The sequence below is a fragment of the Triticum urartu genome, chromosome 1 (assembly GCF_003073215.2).
Source record: "Triticum urartu cultivar G1812 chromosome 1, Tu2.1, whole genome shotgun sequence".
Taxonomy (NCBI): Eukaryota; Viridiplantae; Streptophyta; class Magnoliopsida; order Poales; family Poaceae; genus Triticum; species Triticum urartu.
Window position 1 is genome coordinate 234,638,866 of NC_053022.1, and position 11,737 is coordinate 234,650,602.

The window sequence follows — 11,737 nt, forward strand, 5'->3', positions numbered from 1 at the left end:
GGACAACCATAAGGCTCCTGTCAGTTGCAGATAACTTTTACAAGACATGATCATCTCATACAATAAACTATATCACATCATGTCTTGACCATATCACATCACAACATGCCCTGCAAAAACAAGTTAGACGTCCTCTACTTTGTTGTCGCAAGTTTTACGTGGCTGCTACGGACTTCTAGCAATAATCATTATTACCTACACATCAAAACCACAATGATTTTTCGTCAAGTGTGTTGTTTTAACCTTCAACAAGGGCCAATCGTGGTCAAATTCGATTCAACTAAAGTTGGAGAAACACACACCCGCCAGCCACCTTTATGCAAAATGTTGCATGTCTGTCGGTGGAACCGGTCTCATGAATGTGGTCATGTAAGGTTGGTCCGGGCCGCTTCATCCAACAATATCGCTGACTCAAAATAAGACGTTGGTGGTAAGCAGTATGACTATTATCGCTCACAACTCTTTGTGTTCTACTCGTGCATATCATCTACGCATAGACCTGGCTCGGATGCTACTGTTGGGAAACGTAGCATGCAATTTCAAAAAAATTCCTACGATCATGCAAGAACTATCTAGGAGATGCATAGCAACGAGAGGGGGGGAGTGTGTCCACGTACCCTCGTAGACCGAAAGCGGAAGCATTAGGTTAACGCGGTTGATGTAGTCGAACCTTGTCACGATCCAACCGATCTAGTACCGAATGTACGACACCTCCGAGTTCAGCACACGTTCAGCTCGATGGCGTCCCTCGAACTCTTGATCCAGCAGAGGGTCGAAGGAGAGTTTCGTTAGCACGAAGGAGTGGTGACGGTGATGGTGATGTGATCCGCGCAGGGCTTCGCCTAAGCACTACGACGCTATGACCGGAGGAGTAAACTGTGGAGGGGGCACCGCACATGGCTAAGAGAACAATTGATGTGCTATGGGGTGCCCCCTGCCTCCGTATATAAAGGAGGGGAGGAGGAGGCCGGCCACCAAGGGGGCGAGCCAAGGGGGGAGTCCTACTAGGAATCCACTCCTAGTAGGATTCGCCCCCCCCCTTTTCCTTTCTCATCGGAGGGGAAAAGGAAGGAGAGGTATAGGGAGAGGGAAAGGGGGCCGCACCCCCTCTTCCTTGTCCTATTCAGACTCCCTTGGAGGGGGGCGCACGCCACCCCTTGCGGGATCCGCTCTCTCTCCCCTAAGGCCCATGTAGGCCCAATACTTCGCCAGGGGGATCCGGTAACCCATCGGTACTCCGGAATATACCCGAACCTTTCCGAAACCATTCCGGTGTCCGAATATCATCGTCCAATATATCAATCTTTACTTCTCGGCCATTTCAAGACTCCTTGTCATGTCCGTGATCTCATACGGGACTCCGAACAAACTTCGGTCACCAAAAACACATAACTCATAATACAAATTGTCATCGAACATTAAGCGTGCGGACCCTACGGTTCGAGAACTATGTAGACATGACCGAGACACATCTCCAGTCAATAACCAATAGCGGAACCTAGATGCTCATATTGGTTCCTACATATTCTACGAAGATCTTTATCGGTCAAACCGCAATAACAACATAAGTTATTTCCTTTGTCATCGGTATGTTACTTGCCCGAGATTCGATCATCGGTATCCTCATACCTAGTTCAATCTCGTTACCGGCAAGTCTTTTTACTCGTTCCATAATGCATCATCCCACAACTAACTCATTAATCACATTGCTTGCAAGGCTTATAGTGATGTGCATTACCGAGAGGGCCCAGAGATACCTCTCCGATACTCGGAGTGACAAATCCTAATCTTGATCTATGCCAACCCAACAAACACCTTCGGAGACACTGGTAGAGCATCTTTATAATCACCCAGTTATGTTGTGACCTTTGATAGCACACAAGGTGTTCCTCCAGTATTTGGGAGTTGCATAATCTCATAGTCAGAGGAATATGTACAAGTCATGAATAAAGCAATAGCAATAAAACTTAACGATCAATATGCTAAGCTAACGGATGGGTCTTGTCCATCACATCATTCTCCTAATGATGTGATCCCGTTCATCAAATGATAACACATGTCAATGGTCAGGAAACTTAACCATCTTTGATTAACGAGCTAGTCAAGTAGAGGCATACTAGGGACACTTTGTTTTGTCTATGTATTCACACATGTATCAAGTTTTTAGTTAATACAATTCTAGCATGAATAATAAACATTTATCATGATATAAGGAAATATAAATAACAACTTTATTATTGCCTCTAGGGCATATTTCCTTCAACTTGCCCTCATCCCTTGTGCATGTATAGGTTTGAGCGGTGCATCATATATGTCGAGGAGGATTTCAAGCATAGGAGTATGACTACACCACCCAATAAGGAAGTGGGGAAGCGATGGCGGAAGAAGAGGGAGCAAGGGAAGTAGGGGTGCAAATTTTGCACTCACGGGTAGCCCTGTGAACGCCTGCCCACCCCCCCCCCCCAACCTTTTGTTGCCATCAGATTGTCCGTTAGAGCAGGCCAGACCTAAGCGCCACTGAAGCTTGCTCTACCGAACTATCCGGTCCACCTTGACCAGACTGTCTGATAGCATTGTCTACGTGCAGTTTGGGGCCCCATGACCCATGTATCCCCTCTCTCACCCCTCACCCATCCCTTCACTGGTGAAATTATATATACAACTCCCCCAACGGATCTAGGGTTAGCAAAGATTGGAGACAAGAGCACTTTGCTCATCTACCCCCTAGTGAGATTCCTCCATTAGAGATGGCTCCTCATGGAGAACAAGACCTTCCGAGGGAGAAGACTCCGAGGAGTATCAAGGCCACCTATAGATGAATATTCCTCTAGGAATATCAAGCCCTCATTGTCTTAGGACTTGGGGAAGAACCTGTCTTGTTCCATATATGTCTCTTGGATAATTTGGATCAAGAATATGTCCATGTGTATCTTTTATTGCATCTATGTGTGTTGATTTGTGTGTTTCCTTGTGTCTCCTCTTGATTTCCTCCGTGTTATTTCTCAATGCATGTCCAATTCATGAAGATCAGGCCACCTATTAGTTTTGCCATACATAAGCACAAAATGCTTATTTTGTAGAGTAATCACCCGATTAGCCCAAACTAAAAAAACATCTCCAGCACCGTTACACAAAGGAATGTTGAGTATGGCATCTACATCTACTGGTAAGAATATGATACGAACAAGCTCACTATGATGTGTCCAGTTGGTCTCGCCAATCAAGACCCATTGGATTGGACAATTAACCGGTCATAGCATAGGAGACGTCCAAACAGTCCCCGAAATCAACTTGTCGTTCCAGTCCGAGATTGTGGAGCCCTCTCCAACTTGTTTAATCAAACCAACGCTCAGAACTTCCCATCCTACAATTATTGTCCGCCATGTGATGAAAGTAGTCTAAGGTGTTGTGGCTTTGCATAAAATCAGTCGCTGGGAAGTAACGACTCTTCATTACTCTGTCGCAAAGAGACGTCGGTTGCATCATGAATCTCCAACCATGTTTCTCGGGTAAAGCTAAGGTTGAAAGTTTCCAACTCTCGAAAGCCTATGCCACCTTTATTTTTGGAGATGTGAGTGTGTCCTAGAATACCAAATGAAGGGATCTTCTATCCAAAGAACTACTCCACCAATACTTAGCCACAACAGAAGTAATACTCTTACAAACCTTCTTAGAAAGTCGAAAGCAACTCAGGCCGAAAGCTGGAATAGCTTGGATCATGCAGTAAATGATTTGAAGATTAGGGGAAATAGTAAATGCGGGGATTATGATACTAGGCGATGGAGAACTAGCCGGAAACAATGTACAAACACAACCAATAGGAACCCTCCACACACTATAATTACCTTCAAAAAATGGGCAACCAAACATGATGCAAAAAATATGACCCAAAGCCTACGTTAACCCAACGAGGTTGCACTTGGCCACAATTGCAAGATGCCCAAAATCAGCACACTCTTAATGGACAGACTCCCATGCTCAGCGCTCGTTACTTAACTGGGATGCTTTCTCGACAAAGGAGGCCTACGACGCCCTTGCCTCCCAGTTGGTGGATCCCACAACCTAATGCACATTTGGGACGCTAGAGTGCCAAACAGGGTCCAGGTGTTTGGTTGGCTGTTCTATCTGGACAGACTGAACACTAGGGAAAACCTCCACCACAAGACCATCATCGACTCCCCATCATGCCCTCGGTGCCACTGTGCCAGAAAACAAGGCTCACCTGTCTTTCAATTGTCCAACCTCTGATGCTATTTGGGACGCTCTTGGTCTGCTACCAGTTTCATCGCCACTGCCGGAGTTGTGGTCCTCATCATGCAGACTGGGGCTGCCCACTTTTGTCTGGCTGTTGGTTCTCCTTCTAGTCTCATGGAAGATTTGGGATGCTCGAAATGCGGCTACTTTTAGAGATGAACACCTCTCTCCCGCTGGTGCAATCCGCTCTATAATCTGTCACTATTTTTTTTGAATATATTCATGTAGGGAGGCATCCTCCCCTCGGCAGTTTCAAAAAAATACATAAGCAATGAACAAGTGACAATCCCGGTGTGATTGGAATCCCAGTGTTCACAAGATATCAACAATAAACTGAGATTGGAATACAAAGATGCTATCTAGAACGCTCTTGGTCTGCTACCAGTTTCATCGCCACTGTCGGAGTTGTGGTCCTCATTGTGCAAACCGGGGCTGCCCACTTTTGTCTGGCCATTGATTCTCCTTCTAGTCTCATGGAAGATTTGGGATGCTCAAAATGCGGCTACTTTTAGAGATGAACACCTCTCTCCCGCTGATGCAATCCGCTCTATAATCTCGAACCTCACCCTCTAGACTCACCATCTTAAAAAGACGGAGCACAAGATATCAACAATAAACTGAGATTGGAATACAAAGATCGTTAAGAACATTTCTCTGAAAACCCTACGAATCAAAGGGGAAGAAGCAATTGGATGGAGCCACGAGGCAGCCCTGAACACATATATCAGGAAGGTCTACGTTTTCTCAACACAGAAACAGAAGCCCAACCAGCAAAGCAATCTCCCCAGCAGATGACACTCTCACAAAACTAGCATTTTACCAGCAGGGTCATCTTACAGTTTCACAGCATATGCATATGCGTGTCGCAAAATTGTAAAACATTGTCTAGACGGAAAAGACACGGAAACTGTACACCAGGAAACTATCATGCAACACATAAGACACACAAGCATGGCAATACAGATATATAAGCAATGACAAGCTGGCTCTGTTCTAATTCTGTAGCATGGTTCAACTGCCATCACCAAGAGCTTGTACTTTCTTCTCGAGCTCAGGTTTGTTGGCTCCGACGAGCTTGTCGATCTGCTGGCCGTTTTTGAGGAAGAAGAACGTCGGGGTTGCACGGATGTCCCATGTTGAGCTGAAATCCTGCAGATCATCACGAGGAGAATTACTAAGGTGGGTCAACACTGGAAGCATCAGAACAACCTGCTGTTAATCACAGGGTTATCAACCAAACATGTTATTCACGGAGCTATCAGGATGAAAAAAACACTCCACCACACTCCATACAATTGGCAGTAACAAATACTCCCTCTGTGACTTAATATAAGACGTTTTTTGACAGTCGTGGACTCTAAAAACGTCTTATAAGATACAGATGGAGTATTTATCTGTTTGCATATGTCTCCGAAACAGAAAATGGCAAGATGAGAAGCTACGGTGCTGCATAATTTGAAGTTTGGCTGAAAGGTTTGTGACTTAACAAAGCGGCGGTAACTATTCAGGGTTTTAATGGTAATGGTTATAGAAACTGTCCAATTAGACTTTTTAGGGTCATGTTAACCTGTAGTGAATAAATAATTCAAACAAATGGAAGATGGAATTACCATTAGGTCATCAACATCAATTGTCAAGAACATGAGTTGAGGGTAAGTCTTGGACATCTCAGCATAAACAGGTGCAATGACACGGCATGGCCCACACCACGAAGCGCTGAAGTTTGCCACAACCTACAAAAGAAATCAATGAGTACATCAGACGCAACTCTACAAACTGCATCAAGAATTGTTAGTTGTTGGTTCACATATCTTGCCACTCGACTTCACAACCCAAAATAAAATGGTCAACATAAACACTGGGCTTGCAGCGCATGGTTTTCATGTTCTATCATAATAACTACAACTACCCGTGTACATTCCGGGATTTCAGCGGGAGAACAGTTACAGGGAACCTCCCTCTGCTAAGGAAAACATCCCCTGAACAAAACTGCTTTTGCGGGAAAATAGTTTAGTTAACCTGTCCATGATTTCAAGTGCACAACTAAGAAAATAAACACGCTAATCACTACAGGCTTTCTACAGTCTATGCTCCAACAGCTAAGGACCTTCATGTGCACACTTTCTGCTTGAGCAGGTGGTTATACTATCTGCTTAGGTCTCTCAAAGAAATTTGTGCTTCATTTCCACATTCTCATCAATGTGTTCTCTTGCAGGAACGGACTTATTTTACAGTCTAACAAGGGGCGTAGTGGAATTAGTGTGTGGAGAAAGACTTCTTAGACCTATTCACATTTCATATATGGTGTAAACTGATAGACATAAACACCAAGTAGTTCATACGAAACAATATAAGCAAAGGATAACTGTAATCCCTTGAACAAATTGACAGTTTGCTTACTATTTTCCCATCCTTGTTTGCTTCTTCAATCTTCTGGTCCCAGTCCTCTTTGGTTGTTATGACATGCACATTTCCACCTTTGAAATCAAGCTTTTCCTCCACAATGCTACGACCCTGGCCAAAAGAGGACAGAAGGATTACATACAAATAACTTGGGAGTTCAAGAACATAACACAGATTCATTCAATAACAGACATAAACTCACCTTGCCCACACAGCCCCCCATGGCGAACTGACACTGGCAGGAATCGCTGAATGAAAGGCCCCTTGTTTCCTGAACGCCTAAACAACAGTAAACCATGTCATGGTCTATCAGAAGGAAGCTGTATCTGTAACGCTAGAAAAATATGGAGACGTTGCACGAACAATAATTTCAGTAAGGTATTTATACTCCATAAAAGAAATAGCAGTAACAGATAAGTTGTCGTCAGTTGGACAGGGAAGGAGAGTATTTTTCTCTCCACCACATCCCAACTGGGTGCGAGGAACTACCGCTTACATCTCTTTGCAGTTGTAAGGCCGGAATTCTTCCATTATCTTGAACCGGACAAGAACCTGAATGTGGTAAACTAAAAACATAATAGCCTAGGAGCCGGGGGAAAGAAAGCACCCCCGCACACCCACCCGCGCACAAAAACCCAGTTGTCTCCGCTCCCTCGCGGATCAAGAACCAGAATCTTGCAGGCGAATTTGCGCTCAAGAACCGCATCGGACAAATCGAAGCCGACCAGATCAGCGAGAGGATTTACCTGGGATCGGAAGCGGGGATTTTGGCGCCAAGGAGCCCAGAAGCCGCGGGGCGAGGGGGCGAGGTGAGGTCGGAGGAGACGGAGAAGATAAGCCTGGCGGATCTCCTGGCGGGCAATTAAGAGGTTCTTTAACTGGGTTCGGTTGATTGACGTAAAAGGAAGAGCTCTCCGGTGGTGTGGGTCAGTGGGTCGGTTGGGTCGTCTGGTGGTCGTAGGTCGCACGCTCGCCGCCGCCGCGGCGCGGTTTGATTAATCGGAGGAAGAGGAGGAGGGGTGGGGGATTGGCTTGCTTTTTTATTGCTGCTGGGGCGCAAAGGGAAGGGACGTGGAATATTCTGTGGCCGTGCTATGCTGGGCTCGTGCTTCTGGAGGCGACGACGACGACGACGCCGACGACCAGGATGGATCGACCGGCCCGTCCGCTCCCGGCCGGCCGGCGTGAGCGAGCCCGTGACGCGTCTCGCGTCGCACACCACTTGGCTGGCGCGGCTCGTGCCGTGTGCGCCTACGGAAAGAAAATGCCTTTTCTGCTGCCGGAAAATGGTCCTATTTGCCTTGGTGGAGATCCGGCGACGTGGAGCTTTGGTGTTGCTCCTGACCAGACCTCACCTCCGGTGGACTGGCACGGAGACTACCCGCCGTTGTCTGCCTTGTGGCTATGCAAAATTCAAAATATTGTATTCAGCGAATGCTCTTTGGGTTGTCTTCATGTTTTTTTGGCCGTTAGATCGACCGTGCGCCACGTATCGAATCAGCACTAAGGGCCTCTTTGATTCAAAGGATTTTTAAACTATTTTAAAGGATTTTAATTCTTAGGATTTTTTCTACAATGGTTGTTTGATCCGTAGGCATTTTTCTCTCATAATTACTTTGTACTGGTTTTACCTACAAAATTTTCATTCGCTCCAACCTCATATTAAGATTTTTATGTTTTTTCTGCGTGAGACTAATCCTATAGGATTGAAGATGACGTGTTATGCCATTCCTGTGTTTTTCTTAAGAGAAAATTCATATGAGGTTATTAAAGTGGACTTGGTGCCTCACTTTGGTCATTGAATTTCAAAATACCGTAAATACGGTGACTAAAGTTGCTTGAGCGAAATGTGATTTGTCTCTCTCCTCCGAACATCATGTTCATGCATGCATGCGTTCATGCCATGCCATGTGTTGTATCCTTCACTGTATTCATTATATTCCTTCTATCAATGAAAAGATACACAAGCTTTGTGTATTCGCGAAAAAAAGTTGCTTAAGTGACTCCATACGGCCACTGTAACCATTTGTCTAGGGTGACATTTGAGCGCGGTCAACATGGATAGCATGGCATTGACCAAATGTGTGTATTGTAAAGGGAGATGGACTTTTTTTAAAAATATCTGGCCAAACAAAACCCTACCTGTTCGATTGGACCCGATCGTCTCGATCTCTTGTCTGACCTAATCATATTGTCCTCCTCAAGCTCCAAATGCATAACTCCCAAATTAGGAAACGTTCGTCGTCGTCGTCGTGTCAGCCTCGTCATCGCTTCCCACTGCCGCTTCCGCCATGTCCTCCTCAAGCTCCATCCGGCCAGGTCTTCGCGACTAGTCAACTGCAGTGCCCCTCATCGCTTGCCTTGACTATTCTCCACTACCGACGACCACGACGGCTGGGTGTTCTACAAGTGTGCCAGACACGATTTAAGTTTGCTCGATGACTTTGTTTTGTTGATATGTGGGCATTTGGTCTGGCCCGTCCTGCGGCAAAGTTCTCATTTTTCTGATATGTTTGGCTGATATAATACATGTGATTTCTAAGGGAGTTAGAGTATGTCGAGTATTTGAAAGCTCATCAGATCCTTGTTGGTGATGATGCATTCGACGTGGCAGGGGAAGAAGGGGAGATATTCATCGTGCAAGAGATGAGGGAGAGGAATGCGGCTAAGCGGCAGCAACAATGGAGCTCTAGTCAGAGGGATGCAACCACCATGACTAAGCACCAAGCAACTATGCTATTAGGGTTTTGAGATATCTCATCTTCACTTGTTGTTGCTTCTTTGCTTCACTTACTTGTTGCAAGCTAGCTTTATCGTGTTGTTATTTGTGAGCTTGGTGTATAGGTTGTCCATGGAGTTGCATATCTAGATAAACCGTATTCTTGTTGTATCCCTTAAGATTGTAAAAGAGACTAAAATTTTTAGTCGCCTATTGACCCCCTCTAGTCGACCATACCGGTCCTTTCAAACGTCCAGCGATGGCTGGGGTTGCGCGCGTGACATGTTGGTTTTGCAACAATAGACGAACCGTCGTATATTTGCAACACTTGGTGCTATTTTTTTTGGCTGCCCAATAAGTATCGGAGAAAAAAATTACATCAAGGATAATTGCTGGAACAAAGTTTTTGACCCCAAATGTCTAAAAAAGGGAAATACCTTATTACATGGTAGCTATTGGAGATGCTCTAATACGGCAAAAGGTTTTCACCCTGCTTTATATACAAAGCAAACCACCAGAGACACAAAGGTACACCAGATAAGTTCACACCACACATACACATGTAGCACACAAACAAAGTACAATAGAGTTCTGTTGAGGGCACAACTCAATAATCCCTAGACGAAAGAAAAAGGAGGCCGAAATCAATGGGGGCGCCACCAGAAGGTCCTAACACCGAGGCAAACAGTGCCTAATCCAACTCTGGAGGTGGTGGTGGAAGCGGAGGAGCCAAGTGGAAGGTCGGCTCACAAAGACTGCAATGAAGATGTCGATAGCGTCCCGATCCTGCAGGCGGCTAAGCGGCCACCAAAGCTGCAAATAGCCATGCATTTTAAAAATCATGTTAGTAGCACATCGGAGAGGTGCACCCTGGATCACAAGCCTATTCTGGAATGTCCAAAGCGCCCACACAAGAACCCCAATACTCGTCCACCCAATTTGGTGGGAGCGCGGCGTGGAGGCCTGGAGGTCCTTGAATAGGCCGGGGAAATTGGTATGACACCACCAACCGCCGACTGCCTCGCGAAAGCAGCTCCAGAGGAATTTTGTGGGCATGTAGGTGAAGAAGATGCGGTTCGAGTCCTCCTCCGTCCCGCAAAGCGGGCATACCATGTCCCCAGGGCCATTTCGCTTGAGTACCTCCACCCTGAAGGTGCCCGCCCACGAATCCATTGCCAAAGGAAGACACGAATCTTCAGCAACAGGCGGATTGCCTAGACAAGAATCAAGGGTTCCGGGCCGGGAGATGTCGCGGTAGCTTGGTAGAGCGATTTAGTTGAAAAGCGGCCAGGTGACTCGAGGTGCCAGGAGATGCGACCGTGCGTCTGATCCACGACCAGGGGCTGGATGTCAATACACTCAAGGAGCTCGTGCCAGGCGGCAAGTTCCTGTTGGGAAACAAAGTAGAACACACAAAAATTCGCCCTACGATCACCTAGGAACAATATGGAGATGCATAAAGGGTTGTGATTAATGATTATTACCGACTCCGGGAGTGCAGCGGAAGTAGATGAGTCGGTGTACATCGTACTTGGAGTCCCTCAAACATCGATGATGATCCTGTGAACCGCCGTCGTAGGGAAGACCAAAAGCACGACCTCTCTACTTGGTTGCAATCGTACAGGCTTCACGATACGGCGGCGTTTCACCGTGCAGAGCTAATTGTCGTCGAAGAATTAGAGGGAGGAGTTTAGAACCACACTGGGCTTCTAATTATGAGGATTATATGTGGCTAGGGCTAGCTCTAATTAGTCAACTAGGACCAACTAGAACTAGAACTAGATCAACTAAAGGAGTCTCCAAAACTTGTGTTCCGAAAGGGTGGAAATCCTCTAGTATATATAGGTTGGGAGGGGAGGAGGGGGCGCCACACAAGGGGGGAAAGTATCCCCCTTGTGGCTGGCTGATGTCTACTACGCAACTTTTTTCTTGTAGACACGTGTTGGGCCTCCAAGCGCAATTTTCCCTCAAGTGGATGACCAAAGGTTTATCAATCCGTGGGAGGTATAGGATGAAGATGGTCTCTCTCAAACGACCCTGCAATCAAATACAAGAAATCTCTTGTGTCCCCAACACACCCAATACAATGACAATTTGCATAGGTGCACTAGTTCGGCGAAGAGATGGTGATACAAGTGTAATATGGATGGTAGAAATATATTTTTATAATCTGAATAAATAAAAATAGCAAGGTAGCAAAAAGTAAACGGGCACAAAAACGGTATTGCAATGCTTGAAAATGTGGCCTAGGGTCCGTACTTTCGCTAGTGCAATCTCTCAACAATGCTAACATAATTGGATCATATAACCACCCCTCAACGTGCAACGAAGAATCAATCCAAAGTTCCTATCTAGAGGAGA

At 45.9% G+C, this 11,737-nt stretch overlaps 1 protein-coding gene across 1 annotated transcript; it reads right to left on the reverse strand.

The window, feature by feature from the left end:
* Positions 1-5,046: 5,046 nt before the first annotated feature.
* On the reverse strand, positions 5,047-7,847 carry LOC125555278 (thioredoxin H4-2). Its single transcript, XM_048718356.1, has 5 exons — positions 7,404-7,847; positions 6,860-6,936; positions 6,655-6,768; positions 5,865-5,987; positions 5,047-5,403 (listed from the first exon to the last, which is right to left on the reverse strand). Exons 2-5 carry the CDS (start codon positions 6,878-6,880, stop codon positions 5,266-5,268), a joined length of 396 nt encoding a protein of 131 aa, XP_048574313.1. The 5' UTR covers positions 6,881-6,936; positions 7,404-7,847; the 3' UTR covers positions 5,047-5,265.
* Positions 7,848-11,737: the final 3,890 nt, after the last annotated feature.

What these genes read in the sequence shown, in the direction of transcription:
- LOC125555278 (XM_048718356.1), bottom strand. Translation starts at nt 6,880, where the DNA reads ATGGGGGGCTGTGTGGGCAAG. An exon ending in TGGGGGGCTGTGTGGGCAAG is followed by an intron (nt 6,769 to 6,859) that starts GTGAGTTTATGT and finishes TCTTTTGGCCAG; the next exon opens with GGTCGTAGCATTGTGGAGGA. An exon ending in CAAACAAGGATGGGAAAATA is followed by an intron (nt 5,988 to 6,654) that starts GTAAGCAAACTG and finishes TTTCTTTTGTAG; the next exon opens with GTTGTGGCAAACTTCAGCGC.